At 43.8% G+C, this 23,939-nt stretch overlaps 1 protein-coding gene across 1 annotated transcript in view; it reads left to right on the forward strand.

Annotated features, from left to right (window-relative positions):
- Nucleotides 1–23,939, forward strand: part of LOC124595462 — a 287,251-nt gene that overhangs the window by 172,736 nt on the left and 90,576 nt on the right. The window contains exons 9-10 of the mRNA XM_047134211.1: nt 6,437–6,586; nt 7,227–7,417. Coding sequence (XP_046990167.1) covers nt 6,437–6,586; nt 7,227–7,417 — 341 coding nt within the window. The remainder of the gene's footprint in view (nt 1–6,436; nt 6,587–7,226; nt 7,418–23,939) is intronic.

A 23,939-nucleotide genomic window follows, 5' to 3' on the forward strand; every position in this document is an offset into this window, starting at 1 on the left:
CCTGATAAGTTTCAGAGCGGGGCTCCACGCCGAGCTGAGGTTGTAACCGCTGTCTCGGTTTATTAGGTTGTCTGTGACCTTGATCTAGATGGCCTTCTTTATGACACTGTCCCAAAATCTTGGCATCTGTGTCACAATTTTGGTGTTGTTGTAGTCCATTGAGTGACCGAGCTCCAGACAGTGCTCCGCTTTGGCAGACTTGGTTGCCTGTCCGAGTCTGGTGTGCCTCTGGTGTTCTTTGCACCTGATGTCTGCCGTCTTGGTTGTCTGGCCAATGTATGACTTTCCACACTGGCACGGGATGTTCTAAATGTGTGGTTTACGTAGCCCCAGGTTGTCCTTCACAGTCCCTAGCATTCTCCCAATTTTGGAGGGTGGACAGAAGATACTCTTTATATCATATTTTGAAAGAGTTCTGCTGATCTTTGCAGAAATAGGTCCAGCTTATGGCAGGTATGCCACCTTCTTCGCCTCCTCTGGCTCCTCTTCTGGACTCTGTGGTTGGCTGGCAGCAGGAAGTGCCCTATGGATGTCTGTGGAGGAGTATCCATTTCTGTTGAACACCAGCTGTAGATGTTCTATCTCTGTGGCCAGACTTTCCGTATCTGACAGAGCCCAAGCCCTGTGAACTAATGTTTTCAAAACTCCATTCTCCTGTGCCCGTAGCTTGAAGGTATAAGTCAGTGTGGGTGGACTTACGATACACACTGTGCCCCAGAGTGCCATCTGCCTTCCTCCTGACCAGGACATCCAAGAATTGGAGCTGTCCATCCTTCTCTAGCTCCATAGTAAATTTTATACTTGGGTGGCGTGAATTTAGATGTTTCAAAAAGTCATCTAGCTCCTCCCTGCCATGGGGCCAAATGACAAAAGTGTCATTGACATATCTGAGAAAGCACTTGGGTTGGTAAGTGGCTGATGCAAGTGCCTCCTCTTCGTATCTTTCCATGAAAAGGTTGGCTACCACTGGTGATAAAGGGCAGCCCATTGCCACTCCTTCTGTTTGCTCATAAATTTGACCCCTGTAAAGAAAATATGTTGAGGTCAGTATATTCTTGAAAAGGTCGAGCAGGGCACCATCGAACTTCTCTCCAATGATATTGAGTGAATCGGTGAGTGGCACTCGTGTGAAAAGCGACACGACATCGAAACTGACCATGATGTCAGAGTCCATGGTGTGAAGCTGCCTTAGCCGTTATAGGTAGTCCTCCAAGTTCCGAATGTGGTGTGCACGTTTGCCCACATATGGTGCCAATATCTTCTTCAGGTATTGTGCAGTGAGGTATGTTGCTGCGCCGATGTTACTGACAATAGCTCGGAAAGGGACCCCCTCCTTGTGGACCTTGGGGAGTCCATAGAGTCTGGGTGGCACAGGTGCTTTGGGATGAAGCTTCTTGATGACCTGTTTAGGTAGACCTGTCTCCTTCAGCAACTTCCGGGTCTTCTTGTCCACCTTGTCAGTGGGGTCACCATCTAGTGGTTTGTAAGCAGTGTCTTCCAGAAGTTGTTGCACCTTCCCATCATACTCCAACTTGTTTAAGAAGACCGTGGAGTTACCCTTATCAGCTGCAGAACTACAACGCTGTCATCCTTCCGTAGCTGCCTGAGTGCCACCCTCTCCTCGCTCGAGATGTTGAATTTGGGAGGCTTCGTCCTGGTGAGTGCCCTGCAGGTCGCCCTGCGGATCTCTTCAGACACGTTGAAAGGTATCGTGTTGACGACTTGCTCAACTGAACTAATGAAGGCTGCAACAGGTACGCTTCTGGGAGTCACTGCAAAATTGAGTCCCTTGCTGAGTGCTTTTGAGGTGGCCCGTATAACTCTGCCACCTCATCTATTTCAGAGCCCATTAAATGTGAACAATACTATTGGCCATGGATACATCTACGTCAGAGGATCACACAATCGTCAGGAATACACAATCAATAAATGTAAACAAACATTACTTTCAACGCAAAGGGAAGTTTTATTTATTTTATGACACATGCACGGTTTTGGTTCAAAATGGCTCTGAGCACTATGGGACTCAACATCTTAGGTCGTAAGTCCCCTAGAACTTAGAACTACTTAAACCTAACTAACCTAAGGACATCACACACACCCATGCCCGAGGCAGGATTCGAACCTGCGACCGCAGCAGTCCCGCGGTTCCGGACTGCAGCGCCAGAACCGCTAGACCACCGCGGCCGGCATGCACGGTTTTCTCCGGAAATGAAAACTAGACAAATAGACTAGTTTTCACTGTTCTAAACCTCTTATCTTCTGAAATACATAGGCTTTAAACGATGCCAACGGCCACACAGTTCCTAGTGCAATGCACACATAAAGGGTTGCCTGCAGCAGGTTCAGACAGTGCACTTAACCCACATTACAGCATTACTGCATTACGGTAGAAACTGTCGCACCGTTTCCATTATTTCAAGTCTGAGTCATCCAGAAGGTATAGCCGCTATAGCGTTTAGAGCAGTGAAGCTTGTAGTTGTAGTTTCCATTTCACTAAAAAAAAAAAAAAAAAAGCTGTTTAACAAAACGTAACTTTGTGTTGAAAGTGATGTTTGTTTACTTGTAAGGATTGTGTATTCCTGCCCATTGTGTGAGCTCCTATTATAGGTGCATCCGTAGCGAATTGCATTTTTCATATTTTGTTTCTTGTCGAAAGTATACGAAATCGAAAAGTCGGTGGGATATCCTGTATAAAAGCTCCTGCTGGAATGATGTCGTCAAGGTTACTAGAAAGCTAGCGATCAGCGCTACTCATGGGTTAGAGCAGAGGTCCCCAAATTTTTTTTCTCGTAGACCATTTTCAAAGTTTTACTGTTTTCGGTAAACCTCCTACTGCTACATTTTTACTATATTCCCAAAACTCCTAAAAACTGTCACGGTCGAATCCCAACCCTATATTTGGAGTGGTAAAAATAAAAAGAAAAACAGCACATTTTCTTGTGTCCTATTTATTAAAATAATATTTATGATTATGTACTTAATATGATTAAAAATAAACACTGATAACGTACTATTCAGCAATCGACAAAACATCAACAATCAACTCTAAAATGGAAGTAAACAATTTAAAAAAATATTCATAATTTTAATGAGACGGATGTACTTGTTGAATTGGCAAATAATTATCAATATTAGGATTCAGTTTTGTAAGGAATAACCTCAGATCTCCTCGTTCTGTGATGTTCAGTCTGCTCCTTTCTTTTTGTTAATAAGCTGGTGACGACACTAAAACTTTTTAATTATTAATACCAATAAACTACCAAGACCCATTGTTTAATCGTCGAAGTTTTAGGAGCCACGAGATTAAATAGCCGGTTTTTAATTAATGGTTAAAGAACATATATACCTAATTCCCGAGACCAATGCGTTCGTCAACCACGATAATGTTGTCTCGCATGTCAAAAAATAAAAGAGCGGAAGAATAAGGTGGGTCGCTTTCCCGTAGCGCGACACTTGAGCGTTTCTCACTTCACTCCACTGGTGGGAGAGACGCTCGTTCGTGGAAATACTCCACCTGGCGGGGCATTCGTTAACGAGCTTAGTCTTCGCGTCTGCTAATAGCAGGAACATGGGTTGCGTTGCACTTGTGCTTTAACACCCATACAGAGGTTTTCACAAAAAGGCTGAATCTGTTTTCTTCTTCTTCTTCTTTCGTTTCACCCTCTTTGGGGTACGCTGGATCAATCATTTCTTTGTGTGTTGTTCTTTTGTTAGGGCCCAGTATTTCTTCATTCTTTCTGATCTTCTTCTCCTCTCTTCTTCCGAGATGAAGGATTTGGACTTTTGTGTGGATTTGTCTTGGAACCTTATGTTTTCATCTTTAGTGATTAATTTAGCAGTTCGATCAATAAGTGAATTTTCTGAAATATTTAATTCCACTAGGTCTTTCTCAGTTTCTTTAAACCAGTCGGGCTTCGTTTTTCGGTTACGGAAGAAATCAAAGATTTGTTTAGTTAATCTGTTGGAATTCATTCTGAGAAGATGACCATAAAAATTTATTCTCCTTTTTCGCATAGAATCTGAAAGTTTTTCAATTTTCTTGTAGAGAGTTTCATTTTTGATGTATATAATCTTATTGTCTTGAAATTTTGGCCCAATGATTTTTCTTAAAATTTTTCTTTCCTTTATCTCAAGTTTCTCCATTTAGCCTTTGAAATTCATGTTAAGTGTTTCTGCTGCATACAGTGCTTCTGGCTTAATCACTGTCTTGTAATGTGTAATTTTGGACCCCCATGAAAGGGATTTTTTGTTGTATGTATTTTTTGTTAGTTGGAAGGCCAATTCAAGTTTATTTTTTCTGGATTCCATTGCTTTGCTTTCCCCAGCATTCCAAGTAATCCATTCTCCGAGATATTTGAATTCTTCTACTATTTCAATCTTCTGTTCTTGAACTTTGAGGTATTTACATGAGTGCTTGATGTTTGTCAATATCTTAGTTTTTTCAGAGGAGATGTGAAGACCAATTTTAGCTGCTTGTTTCTTTAGTTCAAGGATTTGCTCCCGTGCTTCTTCCATTGTTTCAGCAAACAGGGCCATATCATCTGCAAAAGCAATGCAATTTACTTTAAGATTCTTCTTTTTGCAACCCAGTCTTATACCACTCTTAATATTTGTGTTCCATTCTCTGACTACTTTCTCAAGAGCACAATTGAACAGCAACGGTGAGAGCCCATCGCCTTGTCGCACTCCCATTTTTATTTCAAAGGGTTCCGATAGTTCGCCCATAAATTTAACTTTCGAAAATGTATTTGTAAGGGTCGCTTTTATAATATTAGTTGTTTTCTTATCCAAACCCATTTCTTCCAGGACTGATAACAGAGATTCTCTATCAATCGAATCATATGCTTTTTTGAAATCAATGAAGGAGATTACGTATGTCTTTGCCCTTGATTTTTGGTAAGCCATGATGTTTTTGAGGTTTAGTATTTGTTCGGAACATGATCTACCCTTTCTAAAACCTCCCTGGTATTCCCCGATTTGCGGATCCAATTGCGGCTCTGCCCTGTTCAAAAGGACTTTAGAAAGAATCTTGTACGTTATATCCAGCAGTGATATTCCTCTGTAATTTTTGGGGTCTGTCTTCAAACCTTTCTTGTGGATAGGGTGGATGAGAGCTGTTCTCCATTCTGCGGGGATCTCTTCTTCTTTCCAGATTTGATCGAAAGCACACTTTAGGGATGTAACTGCATTTTTGTCAGCCTTTTTCCATAGTTCGGCCACTATTTGATTTTCTCCGGACGCCTTGTTGTTTTTAAGTTCTGAGATGACCTTCTGTAGTTCTTCAGTCGTCGGTGGTTCTGAATCCGGCTTTTCACGGTTGTTTGGAATGGATTCAAATTTTTCAAGGATGGGTTCACAATTCAAGAGTTTCTCAAAGTAGCCTGCTAGTATTTTGCAGTTTTCCGTGTTGTTGTGAGCGATGGTCCCATTTACATCTCGAAATTGGAGGGTGGGTGCTTTGTATCTTGATAACCTTTGTTTGAAAGTTCTGTAAAAGCTCCTTGTGTTGTTTTTAGCAAATTCTTCATCAAATTGGAGGAGAGTTTTGTTTTCATGTGTCTTCTTAATCCTTTTTATATTTTTATCTACCAGTTTTCTAACTGTAATGAAATTCAGTCTACTTTCTTCTGTTTTCTGTGATTGCCAATCTGTTTTATTGTAATATAAAATATTTTTTCATTAATTACGTTTTAATACATTTCCAAATATTTTTGTCGTTTAGCATTAGCAGTTACGAGGACACTGAAATATGTACAAACATACAGGTCAGTCATACGTCTCTCTTTTAATGAATCGCCACTGTCGCGCAAATAAATATTTTTATAGTAAAGAGTACTAAAAATTCAATCTTTCTGGGCTTTTTGGTCTTTTATAGAAGTATCGAATAGCCGCTCCTCTCAGTATTGAATTTTTGTTACGTAATTTCTACACGCAAATATAACAAATATGATATGATTAAAATATAAAATAAAAATACGAATAACAAATCGGCAGGTACTTACTTTTTTCGGCACTGGCAAACACTGACATCGATTAACTCACACTTTTATGCTCAAAATTCCGGAAACAAATGAGTAACGTTTTATCCTTGGCATTTGTATATATATTAGTGAAGCTTGCAAGCACAGCGCAAGTCGTATTTCGTCCCTTTGCACGTCTAAGCAAGCATTCCGGGCGCGAAGGCGGCACTTTGCAAGTCTCTACATGCGTTGTACTGAATATCGAATACGCTTGTTTTTATAATTAGCAGTCTCTGGTCTTCTTAAAATGCAGTAGCTACCCAAAAAAAGGTGGTTAAAAAACTTTCAGATTAATTCATAATAAGTTGACTTAAAATCCCTAAGCATCCACCGCAGGTTTCTTTATCGACTGATGCGTTCACTTACTAAACTGCACTATATCCTTTTAATGAAGTGCTGCTCTGTTCTTCTAGGTGGAGACTTGGAACTCTTCGTTACCCGCAAAATACGTAGATGTCTTTCTGAAGCCTCGAGTACGTGGCGTGCGGCGGCGATGCGGCATCTGGAACTTGACGACGAACGCCTGGGACTTCGGCAGCTGTACACTGTACCGTCGTGGCCAGGTCTGGGCAGTTTATCGTGCTCTCAGCATCACTGCCCCTCTTTGTATTACAGGAGTGGATGGAACTTTTTTTTTTTTTAGGCATGAATTTTGTGGCTGGTTTGATGTGGCCCGCCACGAATTCCTCTCCTGTGTCAACCTCTTCCTCTCAGAGTAGCACTTGCAACCTACATCCTCGATTACTTGTAGATGTATCCCAGTCTCCCTCTACAGTTTGCTGAAGACCTTTCTCAGATGACGCTTCCTCCCCATTTAGAGCAACTTTTTTGTCTTTTTGTCTCTTCTTGGAAACAGATTTTCCACAGTATGAAAATCTTTAACATTTCCAAGGTGGAAAGCTCCCTGTTTCTGGAGACTGGATCGTGATACTCTCTTTGGAAATCTTTACTTCCCGAGACCTGAAACACTGCAAAGTACTTTTTACATCGGGGACTTTTTCTTACAACAAATAAAAACTTTTTTAAAACTTGCAACTCTTTATATTAAAAATTGTTTACTTAGACATATTAAGTTTGTCCAGTTTGTATCATTCAATTTAGAAACATTACAGAGGTCCCTAATGTCCGCCAAGAAATTAGTTAGAAAATGTGATGGCTCGTAGCAATATGAAGTCTGTTCTTTCTCATCGTCTGCTCCGTTAGGTGATCGACGTGTGCCGGTGCTGGCACCTGACACACTTCGCGCAGCTGGTGACAGACACCGATCTGCAGTGGGGCGACCACGCCGGTGTGCTAGAGCTGATCTCCCTGGCCGGCGTCTTCGCGTCCCTGCTGGGCACTGTTGGACTCGGAGTAGCAGCTGCACTAGACCACAAGTGGCGCCGCAAACCAGGGTGAGTCTCTGTTTCCTCAGCTATCTCACCACCATCACCGTACTATTGACTGCAAGTTCTGACAGATGCTTTTCAACTACATCAGATACCGGCTATGGAATTTTAAGTGCTCGTTTTTCCTGCGAGCCGTTCGAGAGTGGAACGGTAGAGAGACAGCTTGAAGGTGGTTCATTGAACCCTCTACCAGGCACTTTATTGTGAATAGCAGAGTAATCATGTAGATGTAGACTAATATGCGCAACCATAGGCGTCAAGCTTCATTCCAGAAATGTAAGTCACTGCGTGTTGCAACACAGCCAGAACATTATGACCACCTAGCTAGTAGCCGGTACGTCCAGCTTTGGCACGGATAACAGCAGCGACGCGTCGTGGCATGGAAGCAGTGAGGTTTTGTTAGGTCGCTGGAGGGAGTTGGCACCTTATCTGCACACACCCAAGTCAGTTAATTCCCGTAAATTTCCGGGAGTGGGGCGATGAGATCTGACGCCACGTTCGGTCACATCCCTGATGTGTCCGATCGGGTTCAGATCAGGCGAGTTGGGGGGCAGTACATCAATGCGACCTCGCCACTGTGTTTCTTGAACCACTCCTGTTGTGGATTGGCAAGACAGCCAACCCACTATGAGAGGAAGCCGAAAGGCACGCGTTTTAGCTCACGCGTGAGGTCTGGAACAGGTCAAGGAAATGAGACTAGCAAAAAAAGGACGTAGCTGCGGAATACTTAACTTTAATCCATAAATGGTGAACATCGCTCTTGACAGTACATGTTTTACAGCATCAATAGTAACTGGTAATGGCGCCTTGCTAGGTCGTAGCAAATGACGTAGCTGAAGGCTATGCTAGCTATCGTCTCGGCAAATGAGAGCGTAATTTGTCAGTGAACCATCGCTAGCAAAGTCGGCTGTACAACTGGGGCGAGTGCTAGGAAGTCTCTCTAGACCTGCCGTGTGGCGGCGCTCGGTCTGCAATCACTGATAGTGGCGACACGCGGGTCCGACGTATACTAACGGACCGCGGCCGATTTAAAGGCTACCACCTAGCAAGTGTGGTGTCTGGCGGTGACACCACAACTCCATCACACTCCTGGTCTTGTGACATGGCACATTATTTGCTGAAAAATGGCACTGCCGTCGGGAAACTTGATCGTTATGAAGCGGGCAGGTGGTCTTCAACCAGTGTACCATACTCCTTGGGCGTCATAGTGCCTTGCACGAGCTCCACTGGACCCTTGGAAGCTCACGTAAATGTTCCCCAGAGCATACTGGAGCCGCTGCCAGCTTCTCTCCGTCCAACAGTCTAGGTATCAAGAATCAATTCCCCTGGAAGACGACAGATTCGTGCACTCCCATGGGCGCGATGAGGAACATATCGGGACTCATCAGAGTATGTAACGCTCTCCCACTTCGCAATCGTCCAGTGCCGATGTCGTGGTGCCGGTCGCGGTGGTCTAGTGGTTCTAGGCGCGCAGTCCGGAACCGCGGGACTGCTTCGGTCGCAGGTTCGAATCCTGCCTCGGGCATGGATGTGTGTGATGTCCTTAGGTTAGTTAGGTTTAAGTAGTTCTAAGTTCTAGGGGACTGATGACCATAGATGTTAAGTCCCATAGTGCTCAGAGCCATTTGAACCATTTTTGATGTCGTGGTGTTTACATTGGGACATATTCAGACACACTTGTACTTTGTCCAGGGCTAAAGTCTGATGTTAGTTCCGCCACAGAAAGCCGTCTGTCCTGTTTTATGGTACCAGTGTGACCAGCCTACGACGTCCGACAATAAATCGGATGCCTAACCAACCCCACGAGGTCTGGACATGGTTTCACCTTGGTTTCGCCACATATTTAAGAGACTCACCACAGCACTCCTCGAACACTCGACTAGTTGCGTAGTTTCCGAAATGCTCGTGCCGAGCTTCCGGGCCAACACGAGTTGGCCCCGGTGAAACTCAGATAGATCGCGCGCCTTCCCCATTCTACTCAGCGACAGCACGTTCACTAATATCACATGCTCCGTGCGTGTGTCTGATTAGCAGTCATTCCTCGCCAGGCGACGCTGCTATTTGCTGGACTGGTTTATATCGACAGTGGGTCAGTGGTCATAATTTTCTGGCTGATCGATGTACACTGCTCGGAAGAATTAGGCGGACGCGTGTCTCAACGTCCGATATGCTAAATTTGTTTTGATACAGGCAGTACCTGTGTTCTTATTGCATCCTGAGAGCCTCGCTTTCAACGTGTGCGACAACTAAAGTCATCCGTCATATACCGGCTGTGTTACATTTTACTGTCAGGTGACACCTCAGAAGGAAGTAAGTGGCGGTGTTTCGGTGTTCTCTAGTGAGGTACACAGTTGGTAGTTCTCATTTATGGACGTTGTATTTAACCGAGCACGTGGAATGCGACATCTTAATGCAGTATAAATTGCAAGGACGGTATGTTTGATCAAGAAGAATGGACCTTACACTGTGTTGCTGCAGATTCCATAGTCCCTCCATTTGCCATTCCTTGGTTGTGAACAAGCTACAGGGAGACGGAGCTGGGCAAGGTCGCCGACGCATTACAACCCCTTGTGACCTCTGCTTTGGCCACCTCGGCATCGTACGGCTACCGCCAGAGCACTGCAAGCCGATCTCAGAGGGGCTATTGGAGCCACTGTGTCTGATCAAACTAAGAGGTTATGAGAAAGGACCTTATGACCCAGACTACACGACAGTATCTCGCAGCACCCCTTCAGTTCTGCCGCTCCTATTTCAATCAGCAATTGAACTGGCGATAGGTGTTATTCACAGACTAGTCCAGATTTCCTCTGACGCAAGTTGATGGCCACGTTCGTCTGTGAAGACGCTGCAACAAGCACACAGTCTCTCTTCACCATTTACAGCACATCCCCCCATCTCTCTCTCTCTCTCTCTCTCTCTCTCTCTCTCTCTCTGTCTCCCCCCCCCCCCCTCTCTCTCTCTATGTCACATCCCACTCTACCCACCTCCCTTATGCCACACTCAGCTTCCCACAGCAAGCTGTTTCGTCTCACTTCTTTTCTTTCCATGTACTCAATATATGACAACATGGCTCAGCCACTTACGCAAATTGATAAGCTACATTCTTATCCCCCCCCCTCTCCCTCCCCCCCTATGAATTATGGACCTTGCCGTTGGTGGGGAGGCTTCCGTGCCTCAGCGATACAGATAGCCAGACAAACGTGTGGTTCCTGAAGAAGGGAAGCAGCCTTTTCAGTAGTTGCAGGGGTAACAGTCTGGATGATTGACTGATCTGGGCTTGCAACACCAACCAAAACGGCCTTGCCGTGGTGGTACTGCGAACGGCTGAAAGAAAAGCGAAACTACAGCCGCCATTTTTCCTGAGGGCATGCAGCTTTACTGTATGGTTAAATGATGATGGCGTCCTCTTGGGTAAAATATTCCGGAGGTAAAATAGTCCCCCATTCGGATCTCCGGACGGGGACCACTCAGGTGGACGTTATTATCAGGAGAAAGTAAACTGGCGTTCTACGGATCGGAGCGTGGTATGTCAGATCCCTTAATCGGACAGGTAGGTGAGAAAATTTAAAAAGGGAAATGGATAGGTTATAGTTAGATATAGTGGGAATTAGTGAAGTTCGGTGGCAGGAGGAACAGGACTTCTGGTCAGTAGACAACAGCGTTATAAATACAAAATCAAATAGGGGTAATGCCGGAGTAGGTTTAATTATGAATATGAAAGTAGGAATGCGGGTAAGCTACTACAAACGGCATAGTGAACGCATTTTTGTGGCCAAGATAGATACGAAGCCCATACCTACCACAGTAGTACAAGTTATTATGCCAACTAGCTCCGCAGATGACGAAGAGATTGATGATATGTATGATGAGATAAAAGAAATAATTCAGATAGTGAAGGGAGATGAAAATTTAATAGTCATGGGTGACTGGAACTCGATAGTAGGAAAAGGAAGAGAGGGAAACGTAGTAGGTGGATATGGAATGGGAGTAAGGAATGAAAGAGGAAGTCGCCTGGTAGAATTTTGCACAGAGCGTAACTTAATCACAGTTAACACTTGGTTCAAGAATCATAAAAGAAGGCTGTATACGTGGAAGAAGCCTGGAGATACTGGAAGGTCTCAGGTAGAATATATATCATGGTAAGACAGAGATCAGGAACCAGGTTATAAATTGCAAGACATTTACAGGGGCAGGGGTAAGATAGATACTGCCTACAGGAAAATTAAAGAGACCTTTGGAGAAAAGAGAACCACTTGCATGAGTATCAAGGGCTCAGATGGAAAACCAATTCTAAGCAAAGAAGGGAAAGCAGAAAAGTGGAAGGAGTATACGGAGGGTTTATACAAGAGTGATGTTCTTGAGAACAATATTACAGAAATGCAAGAGAACGTAGATGAAGATGAAGTAGGAGATATGACACTGCGTGAAGAGTTTGACAGAGCACTGAAAGACCTAAGTCGAAACAAGGCCCCAAGAGAAGACAACATTACATTAGCACTACTGACAGCCTTGGGAGAGCCAGGCCTAACAAAACTCTACCATCTAGTGAGCAAGATGTATGAGACAGGCGAAACACCCTCAGACTTCAAGAAGAATATAATTATTCCAGCCGTCCGCGGTGGCCGTGCGGTTCTAGGCGCTCCAGTCCGGAGCCGCTCTGCTGCTACGGTCACAGGTTCGAATTCTGCCTCGGGCATGGGTGTGTGTGATGTCCTTAGGTTAGATAGGTTTAAGTAGTTCTAAGTTCTAGGGGACTGATGACCACAGCAGTTGAGTCCCATAGTGCTCAGAGCCATTTGAACCATTTTTTTAAATTATTCCAGTCCCAAAGGAAGCAGGTGTTGACAGATGTAAAAATTACCGAACTATCAGTTTAATAAGCCACGGCTGCAAAATGATAACACGAATTCTTTACAGACGAATGGAAAAACTAGTAGAAGCCGACCTCGGGGAGGATCAGTTTGGATTCCGTAGAAATGTTGGAACACGTGAGCCAATACGGACCCTACGATTTATCTTAGATTAAGGAAAGGCAAACCTGCGTTTCTAGCATTTGTAGACTTAGAGAAGGCTTTCGATAATGTTGACTGGAATACTCTCTCTAAAATTCTGTAGGTGGCAGGGATCAAATACAGGGAAGAAAAGGCTATTTACGATTTGTACAGAAACCAGATGGCAGTTATAAGAGTCGAGGGGCATGAAAGGGAAGCAGTTGTTGGGAAGGGAGTGAGACAGGGTTGTAACCTACCCCCTATGTTATTCAATCTGTATACTGAGCAAGCAGTAAGGGAAACAAGAGAAAAATTCGGAGTAGGGATTAAAATTCATGGAGAAGAAATAAAAACTTTGAGGTTCTCCGATGACATTGTAATTCTGTCAGAGACAGCAAAGTACTTGGAAGAGCAGCTGAACGGAATGGACAGTGTCTTGAAAGGAGGATATAAGATGAACATCAACAAAATCAAAACGAGGATAATGGAATGTAGTCGAATTAAATCGGGTGATGCTACGGGAATTAGATTAGGAAATGAGACACTTAAAGTAGTACATGAGTTTTGCTATTTGGGGAGCAAAATAACTGATGATGGTCGAAGTAGAGAGGATATAAAATGTAGACTGGCAATGGCAAGGAATTTGTGGCACTACTTGACTAGAAGAAGGGATCGGTTGGTAGGGCATATTCTGAGGCATCAAGGGATCACCAATTTAGTATTGGAGGGCAGCATGGAGGGTAAAAATCGTAGAGGGAGACCAAGAGATGAATACACTAAACAGATTCATAAGGATGTAGGTTGCAGTAGGTACTGGGAGATTAAGAACCTTGCACAGGATAGAGTAGCATGGAGAGCTGCATCAAACCAGTCTCTGGACTGAAGACCACAACAACAACAACAACATTCTTACCGATGGAAGTGGCCAACTGTGACCATTTGAGTCATACATTATCCCAATAATGACGAATCTCGTGCAGTATGTGCAAGACCTTAAAAAATTTAACTTCCGCTCCTCTACATAATTATATTTTATCTTTTTATGTAAATAAAAATGGAATTCCTTCTTTAATAGTCTATTAGTCCTAAATTAAAACGTGTCATGTGAACTGAATAAGGTAGTAATCATAAAGACGCTAAATTATTTTCATTACAAATGTAATTACGGAGGTTTCTCTCCGATGTAGATCAACATTTTGTGGTCAAATGAAGCTAGTCACTCATCTCTTATTCATTTTCCTCATCTGAGATACTTTTTCTCGTAAAATTAACAACAGTGTTGTTCTTCTTGTTGCTAGGTGATAAAATTAAGGACACATAAAGCCAAAAATATCAATGTTGTCCTAGAACACGGAGCTGTAGTTGCTAATGTCTTGGACTTAAACAAGAAAATTAAAATATATTCGCAGCGGCTTTGTTTTGCCTGTCGCTATTCTGCTTTCTGTGGGTTTATTTATCGATTGTCATTTTTAGTTGTAGTTCGCTGTTGCTACTTATGTTTGCATATTGTCCTTTTGTCATTTGGAGATAATGAGTGACGTTGTGGACACTAGAAAATGGAGCACCAAGTGGACATTTTCGACATATTCTTCTGTGGCAGCGGAGACAGGCAGAAGGATTTGCACCGTGTTTAGAGATAATGCCGCTGGACAGAATATGGCAAGAAAATGGTTTTTTTTTCGTTTTAAGGAGGATAATTTTGACTTTAGTGACTCTCCATGTTCAGGAAGATCTTCGGTGTTTGATGAAGATCGTTTAAACACATTAATCCCAAAAAAATGTTCAAATGTGTGTGAATTCCTAAGGGACCAAACTGCTGAGGCCATCGTTCCCTAGACTTACTCAATACTCAGACTAAGTTATGGTAAGAACAACACACACCCATGTCGACATTAAACCACACTGATCCACGTCAGTGTACTCGAGAACTGGCAAATGTGATGAAATGAGATAATTCCGCCATCGTGTGATATTTCCATGCAATGGAGAAGGTTCAAAGATCGTGTTTATGGTTACCGCATGCTTTAAGCCAAAACCACAAAAAACAACGGGTGCTCATACGTGCATCTCTGCTTGCTCGTCCTCAGCTGGCTCATTAATCACATCGCCCATTCCTATCCTGTTTGGTTACTGGTCACGAGAAATGGTGTCTTTATGCTAACAAAAGGAAACGAAGGGAACGGTCGAGCCCAAACGAAGCAGCAACCACAGCATCCACAAAAGATAATATTATGCATTTCGTAGAACAGTGATGGTGTGATGTACTACGAATTACTTCCCCGGGATGTAACCATCACTACTGGAATTTATTGTCAACTGCAAGGACATCTTGCAGACGCAGTCCAAGAACAACGACCAGAAAGACTTCGCGACGTGATACTACGCCATAATAACGCCCGTCCGCATTCTGCTAGACGGACAAAAACGGTGTACAGGTGTTTGGTTGGGAAGTCATTCCGGGCCCGTCCTCATTCACCTGATTCTGCGCCCTCAGATTTTCAACTTTCCCGCTCTCTGTTGAACAACTTCATTTCCGCATGAAACATGGCTCGATGACTTCTTCACCTTAAAACTAAGTGATTTCTACAGTCGCGGAATCCAAAAGTCAACCCACCTTTCAAAGACTGTTGTAAATAGTGGAAGGGAATATTTTATTGATGACTAAAGTCTCTGTTATTTGTATCTCTTGTGTTTACTAAACTTATGAAAAACGCTACGAACTTACGCACCTCCCAATACTAGCAATAGCATCGATAACAGAACCTTCGACTGTGGTTTCCTACAGTGCACTCTCCCGCCTATTAAAACTACGTCAACTCACTGAAATACCAAGAACAAAACATACTACGCAATTTCTTCACCATTTATCTTACAATAAAACATTAGTATGACGCGAAAATGCTTTACAATATTTTTCTGTCTCTCACAACCTACTAATAAATAACGTGACCAGTTCTCCACTCCTCTTTAATTGAATAGCGTTCAGCATAACTATACACCCGTGGATCCATGGAACTGCTTGCTGATCAAGGGGAGTGACATTCTGTAATCCTCGTGGTAATTTGTGTCATTGTCTACCTGCCCTCCTAATTATTTTCTGGCTTGTACCCGACCCTCAGAGCTTTACTCGGTCGGCTCTTCGGTCGCAAATATAGGCTGTGGTATTGTACTAAGACACTAGTTGTCGTTTGAAAATTTGTTCCCTAATATATTGTCTTTCCTTTTTGGTTTATACCCGATCATTAATGTTCTAATGAATCAGCTTCTAGCCATAAATACAGTCGGAACAATTGTACTAAGGCACAGGTTGCAGTTAAACAAAACAGGGGCTTTGTCGTTAGATTTAGATGTTAACCGGTTCAGTTCTTTGCGTATAATTACATTTCTAAGTCTTTAGTTGTAATCTGAACAACCTGTTGTACTAAGCTGTGCGTTGCTGTGTTTGAAAGACCGGGTCATTATTGGAGTATTTTAGCTGGATCTTGTGGTTCCGCCGCTTGAGTTGTCTTGTAATAAGTGTTGACATGTAATGTTTTAAGACGTACCTTCAGAGCGGTCTTATTAACTGATAATCGGATTAACTATGAAAATATTAACAGCCAACTGTCACCAGGCTTTAGTCAAAATAACTGTTGAAAGGGCGGGTTGGAATAATTGGAAATTGGTGGTAAGTTCATGGGACCAAACTGCTGAGGTCATCGATCCTGAGGCTTACACACTCTCAATGTAACTTAAACTAACTTACACTAAGGACAACACTCACACCCGTGCCCGAGGGAGGACTTGAACCTCCGACGGGGGGAGCTGCGCGAACCGTGGCAAGGCGCCCTAGACCGCACGGCTACCCCGCGTGGCGGACGGCTTGGGATCCAATCGCACGTGGGTTGCCGATTGAAAGTAAGACGTTGGTTGCTTTGAAGTAAGGCTTATCATTGTCATATTGTTTCCTAATCCTTTTAACCTTTAAGCTCAGGTACGCATCTTAAACCCGAATCTTTCGATAGCTTTCAAGTTAAAAGTTACGTCATCTGTTTTGAGTAATTGAATCACTCTTGTCGTCAACGGTGCTTATACAATTTGCATGTGTTGCAGAAGTGCGTTTCATAAGAGAGACTGTGTCCAGCACGGTAATAAACGCCGCTGTTTCACCCGATAATGGGTGGGCTGCACGTCCGGCCGTCTTGTAAATTACTGTAATATCTTTTGTTGTTTTGATTTCTCTTGCAAAAGCTTATTCATTAGCAAATTTTATCATTTTGTGAAAAAAAAACAAATTTATAGAAATATATTGTTAAACAAACAGGTTGTCTGAAAAGAAAGTTAAATCGGTGAATCCTCCCTGCCGGCCGCGGTGGCTGAGGGCTTCTAGGCGCTTCAGTCCGGAACCGCGCTGCTGCTACGGTCGCAGGTTCGAATCCTGCCTCGGGCATAAGTAGTTCTAAGTCTAGAGGACTGATGACCTCCTATGTTAAGCCCCATAGTGCTCAGAGCCATTTGAACCATTTTTTTTTTTAGTCCTCCTTTCCTCGTATTCCTTAATTTAAACGGAACTTCACTTGAAAGACGTACACAGGCTGTAAAGCAAGTTAACTGTGCAAGACACATCACACACACACACACACACACACACACACACACACACACACACTCACACACAGACACATACACAACGGAAATGGCCAGGCACGCGCCACTGTCAGATTCACAGAAATGGATCAAGCAAAGCTTAATAAAGCAACAGACAAAGTCTTGTCGCTAAATAGTTGCGTACATACAATCTCATACCTTTCACCTTTTCCGTTCGTTACCAAATTAAAATCAACGCACACGTAAATGTTACTCTCTCCCCTTCTCCATTATCGTGTGGAGGCATTCATCGTGTTGTTGTAGTCTTAGTTCGAAGACTGGTGTGATGCATCTCCCGATGCTACCTAACCCGTGCAGGTCTCTTCATCTCCGAATAATTACTGCAGCCTGCATCCATTTGAACCTGCCTACTCTATTCATCTCTTGGTTTCCTCCTACAGTTTTTAATCCCCACATTTCCTTCCACAGCCAAACTGACAATTCTTTCCTACCTTAGGATGTGTCCTAACGATCGATGACTTATTTTAGTCAAGTTGCGCCATAAATTTCTTTTTACCTCGATTTGCTTCAGTACCTCCTCGTTACGTACTCAGTCAACCCATCTAATCTTCAGCATTTTTCTCTACCACCGCGTTTCAAAAGCTACTATTCTCTTCTTGTCTATCGTCAAAGTTTCACTTCCGTACAAGGCCACACGCCAGACAAATACGTTCAGAAAAGACTTGCTTCACTGAAAGTTATATTAAAAGGTGCACAACTTTGCTTTCGCCGTTTGCCGATCGGTGGCGACAACGTTAAGTAGCGGTCGAAAGAAACACATCGCAGACGTCAGGCAGTTAGCTTGGACCTCGGTCGACATAACCCCATTCAAACATTAGTCGATTTGTGTCTGCATCATAAAGGTGATCTTGATTGAAAATACCAGTTCACGAGCCTAATTCTCGTCATTTGCGGAAGATGTTACTGTTTTGTTTCAATATGAAGAAAACAGCGGCTGAGTCTCATAGAATGCTCTCGAGTACGCATGGTAGGGACGCTATTAGTGAAAGGACGTGTCGTCAGTGGTTTCAACGCTTCAAGAACAGTGATTTTAAATTCGTAGACCGGCATAGTGGTGGAAGAGAGAATGTTTTCGATGTTGCAGAATTGGAGACATAGCTGAGTGAAGACTCGCTTCAAACTCAAGAAGAATTGGCACGATTAGTGGGAGTGACACAGCAAGCCGTTTCAAAACGTCTCAAGGCTATGGGCATGATTCAGAAAGAAGGAATTTGGGTCCCCTGTGAGCTGAAATCAAGAGACATTGAACGGCGTTTGTGTGTTTGTGAACAGTTGCTTCAGAGGCAAAAATGGAAGGGATTTCTGCATCGCATTGTGACCGGGGACGAAAAATGGGTTCGTTCGATAACCCTAAACGCAAAAAATCATGGGAATATCCTGGCCATGCTTCCACGCCGACGGCCAAACCGAATATTCACGGCTCTGCATTTGGTGGGACCAGCTCGGCGCCGTGTTCTATGAGGTGTTAAAACCAAGTGAAACAATCACAGGTGCTCGTTATCGAACGCAATTAATGCGTTTGAGCAGAGCATTAAAAGACAAACGGCCGCAGTACAGCGAGAGGCACGATAAAGTGATTTTGCAGCACGACAACGCCCAACCCCACGTTGCAAAAGAGGTCAAAACGTACTTGGAAACGCATTGCTCCCTCTGACTATCTCCTGTTTAGATCAATGGCGCATGGCATGGCTGACCAACACTTCCGATCTCGTGAAGAAGTCACAAATTGGATCGATTCTTGGATAGCTTCAAAAGATAATTTTTTCGACGCGGGATTTGTTCACTGCCCGGAAGATGGGAGAAAGTAGTGGTCAGCGATGGAAAATACTTTGAATGATAGATACACGTGTAACCAATTTGTTTCATTAAAGCCTCAACTGTTGGGGAAAAAACGGCGGAAGCAAAGTTATACACCTTGTAGATATTAAAGAATACCCTTTTTTCAAAATTCAGTTGATAATCTATAAAGGGGGCCGTCCTGAGTTACTACCAAAACTCTTGTTATCGCTACTTACAACTTAACACGCGTTTACATTACAACGCAAAGAACGTGATTAATTCCTACCTGTTATCTTTCGTCTCCATTTAGACGTTAGAAAGTCCACCTTCCGAGATAACATGCTTTTTTCGTAGCATTCTTTCGATGCTGACGACGTGACTTTTACTTGAATCGCTTCTCTTCAGTGGCTTGTAAGTCGTGGCTGACTCGAGCAGTCCATTCTATTATCCGTTTCTTCGTTATATTTGCGTTCCGCTACGCTTAATTCGTCCCATATGGATTCTTCTGCCTCTATCACACAGGCTTTTAGTTTTCGTATCTGTGGGTTTGTTGTTATTAGCTTGCACTGCTGCTAAATTGCCTTGTTATTTGGCGTTCGTGTCTACTACTTCATCATTCGTGTAGACGGCATCTAGTTTAACGAGATACGCTTCAATAAAATCATTTCTCAAAAACCTTGTGCGAGCCATCCTCCTCTTCCTTGACAACCCTCTCTAATGTGTTTATCACCTTCTTGTTTCTGTGGAGGCGCCTTCTGAGTCTCCGTTTTTCGTCCTTCAACTCATTCGTACTAGTCGCTTCGGCTAAACTGTCTAGCCTTTAAGTTAAAGTTTCCCTCTCGTTGGCATCCTACAGTTTTTCGCTTAGTATCCCCATGATTTACATGTCCTACATTAACAGAACTAAAGTTGTGTCTTTCGACAGCATAATATCACCCAATTTTTCTTAACAAAGTGCCATAACATGATCGCGGACTCTTTCACAGACTTCTGTCTTCATTTGATAAATAATCACATCCGATCAACTAAATAAATACCTCACTGTCTTTGCTGTCAATCAGTTATGGTGCATCGTTCCGCCAACACGTCGCTGCTGATTATCACATGAGTTGCTTCAAATGGCCCTGAGCACTAGGGGACTTAACTTCTGAGGTCATCAGTCCCCTATAACTTAGAACTACTTAAACCTAACTAACCTAATGACATCACACACATCCATGCCCGAGGCAGGATTCGAACCTGCGACCGTAGCGGTAGCGCGGTTCCAGACTGAACCGCCTAGAACCGCTCGGCCACTCCGGCCGGCATCACATGAGTGTGAAACCATAGTTTAGGAATACCACAGTCTCAAAGCTGTTACTCCCACGAGCACTTTCCTATCGATTTTCTTCTATTCACCAAATACCGGAACTAGTGTGACTCCAGTAACAGAAATTTCTTTCAGGTTTCTAGTTCCCTACCGAGCGAGGTGGCGCAGTAATTAGCACACTGGACTCGCATTCGGGAGGACAACGGTTCAATCCCGTCTCCGGCCATCCTGATTTAGGTTTTCCGTGATTTCCCTAAATCGCTTCAGGCAAATGCCGGGATGGTTCCTTTGAAAGGGCACGGCCGACTTCCTTCCCCATCCTTCCCTCATCCGAGCTTGCGCTCCGTCTCTAATGACCTCGTTGTCGACGGGACGTTAAACACTAATCTCCTCCTCCTCCTCTAGTTCCCTAAGGTGTTGGTTGGCCCTCACTTTCGATCCTGTATCATTATACGGAAGTGTTTCTGTACAATCAACTTCACGATGTATACAGTGACACGAAACATTTGTTTCAACATATCGGACGGGTTCATCGACGTCGTCGACGACAGCGCCCTCGTCCGTCAGTCCACCAGTAACGAACGCTCGTGACGTGTCGACTGGCCCATGACCGAGTGGCATCCACGTCGTTCACTCATTGCTCACTAGCGTGCGCGATTTTCCCATTATTTTTCTCTGCCATAGGAAATTTCATTGCAGGCCAATCTGTTACTCTTTCATTACCCGTCGCACAGCGCTATGCACATATATGGCGTTCACTGGTCGGCACTGCACGTGGTCATTTCGCTCCGGAAATCTACTCCGGAAGAGCCTGCTCTCCCTAGATGTCTCTGCAAGCGCTCGGCGTTCTGGCGCAATGTTGTGGCCTCGCTTCATTATCACGTGGACCCTGCCGACTGATAACGCTTCCTCTGCGCTCTTCGTCAACCGCATTAAATCACCGTATCGCCTCTGGGAATTCCCCCTTTTCTCTCTGCGATTATGCTCGCTGAACGCGATTGAGAAAATTTTGTCTGCATTGCACCACAGCGCTCATTGTCTAACATTCGTCGAACCGAGTAGTCCTCGAGAATGGCTAAGTTTCCAACACACGTCGTCACTGTATCGCACCCTAAGAATCCGCATCTTGAAATCCGTTTGTGCGGTGAAGCCCCAAGCTAGAAACTTGGTTATGAATTTCTCACAACAAGAGACCGAGCGAGGTGGCGCAGTGGTTAGCACACTGGACTCGCATTCGGGAGGACGACGGTTCAATCCCGTCTCCGGCCATCCTGATTTAGGTTTTCCGTGATTTCCCTAAATCGCTTCAGGCAAATGCCGGGATGGTTCCTTAGAAAGGGCACGGCCGATATCCTTCCCTCACCCGAGCTTGCGCTCCGTCTCTAATGACCTCGTTGTCGACGGGACGTTAAACACTAATATCCATCCATCCATCCTCACAACAAGAAACCTCAAGTCGTGCTACTTCTGCGTAGTCTAATGATTGCTCCACAACCATATGTTTTTAGCACCAGCAATACCTTTAATTTGGAAATACGAGTCTACACGTCTGAGAAAAGTCTGTGAATTGATGCTTCTTTCCCTTTCTAATTTCGGGCGTGTAACGTCTACCGCAAGTATAATCTCGGTACTTTTCAATCTAACGAATAATCTATCAGATTTTCTGCGTGCAGCCGTCACAAGGCCAATTTTTGAACTATATTTTGGCTGTCTTTCTTTTAGTCATCCGCTGAGTGACCCAATAGACGAACGACACAGCACTTGTGCCCAACTTTTAACCCTGTGAGGGTGGCCGTAGATATTATTTTCCCAAGTGGTTTGATGGTAACAAGACAGTTCAACATTCAGACCTTCTAACTGGCCGTGGCAAGGAAGGCATATTGTATTGGGAAGACGCAGACCACCGGCAGTACACCCGTTTCCACGAGATGACAAGACAAGAGTTGACGGCAGGGTCCTTCTGCCGCTCACTTGGAAAATCATGTGTGCTGAATGATTTAGTATACACCTTTGAGCTATGAGTATTTGGGCTGTCACGTGAAACATAGGTTTAATACCTGGCCGTAAATGTTGATTTTGCAGGGTCCTGGTGTCTCCTAATACATGTAAAGCATACCATTCTTCCTATCTCCAAAAATGTAAAGGCAAACCTCCCCACACCAAAAATTTAATATCATCATCCTTATCTATCCCATTGACACTTCTTTCAGTCCAACAACTCCTTAGGACCTCCTCTCACCGCCAAAGATATAATCAGATTCACCGCAACGGTTCTCGAAAGCATCCGCCTTTCAAGCATCTCCCCATCTCGAACCAAGTACCATTAGCTTTCAGTAAATGACTTAAGCGTCCTACTCCCGAAACCAAGTTCATTTAGTGTTTATCCAATTAGAGTACCTCAAGGGCTTCTTTCTTTAGCCCAGTCATTTACGGGGAGACAACAACATAACTTACACTTCCACAACATTTATTCTCTTGAGTCCGACGAAACTTTCTTCATGTGTATCCTATCCCAAAATAAATCCAAGGTGTCATATTTAATCAAATATTTTTACAATCTCACCACAATACGCATCTGTCACCTTACGTTCTTTATCAGTCCTCCTCTGCCTCAGACGTTAACATCTATATCCATTCCCCTGAAGAATTTGCATGGTGACGTCTGTTTACTGACACACTAGAATGCGATGTTTTCCCCCTGCATGAACACAACCGACTGGAAAGCAACTATCTCAGGTGTCAAACTTTTTCTCTAAACTTCCTTGATCGCATCTCTGCTCATAATATCAGTCTTATTGGGAACGTCCATCTTCGTGGCCATCAGTCTCACAGGTGCAACCCAGCACTTAATATCCATCCTCAAATCACAAAGGACTAGCCCCACAACAAATGGAATGTCCATGAGAAATCCATCCTTACCCAAATCGAAAGCCTTCAAATTCTAACGACATGCCTCACGCTGTATTCACTGTGCTTCCTTCAGTTATTAGATTAAGGAGATATATCCACCCTCACTCCTATCACTATAATCTACCCGACAGCTTACATTCCGCCCATGTAATCTACACCCTGTGAGAGAATGTCTTCGACTCTATTGATCCTTCCTCGACGTCAGAGAGTGGAGAGTGAGATTCTGTAACGCTATTCATCTTTTAGATTTGCATCTCAATCAAACACGTTTCAACTAATGATTCATTCGTCTTTAGTGATTTACGAAGGGGTTCTAGGAGCCACAGTCTGGAACCGCGCGACCGCTACGGTCGCAGGTTCGAATCCTGCCTCGGGCATGGATGTGTGTGATGTCCTTAGGTTAGTTAGTTTTAAGTAGTTCTAAGTTCTAGGGGACTGATGACGTCAGAAGTTAAGTCCCATAGTGCTCAGAACCATATTTTTAGGTATGTGTCCGATGCACCAACATTCGAAGGAGTATCAGATTTACGATAGAAGTGGAAAAGGACAGCTGTCTGCCATTTCTGGACGTCTTGGTCAGACGGAAAGCGCAAGCCCACACCTACAGACCTATATTTGCAAGCGTCTAGCTGCCACCACCCATCACAAACCATGGGCTTCCATCGAACGTTGGTGCACCGGAAACATGTTGTGTCTTGAAACTACAGAATACCTTTTCAGTGTAGCAAAGCCTTTATTGGTCAGACGAAGTGCCACAGTGCTTGAAAGATGAGTTGAACATGAATCCCTATACTCGCCTTTCGCAGCCCAGTAAGTCATCCATACCGGAACATTCCATCTCTACAGGACAGTATATGGATTACTCTGCCATGAATATCTTTGCCTCGACGAG

This window comes from Schistocerca americana, chromosome 2, assembly GCF_021461395.2.
Source record: "Schistocerca americana isolate TAMUIC-IGC-003095 chromosome 2, iqSchAmer2.1, whole genome shotgun sequence".
NCBI lineage: Eukaryota > Metazoa > Arthropoda > Insecta > Orthoptera > Acrididae > Schistocerca > Schistocerca americana.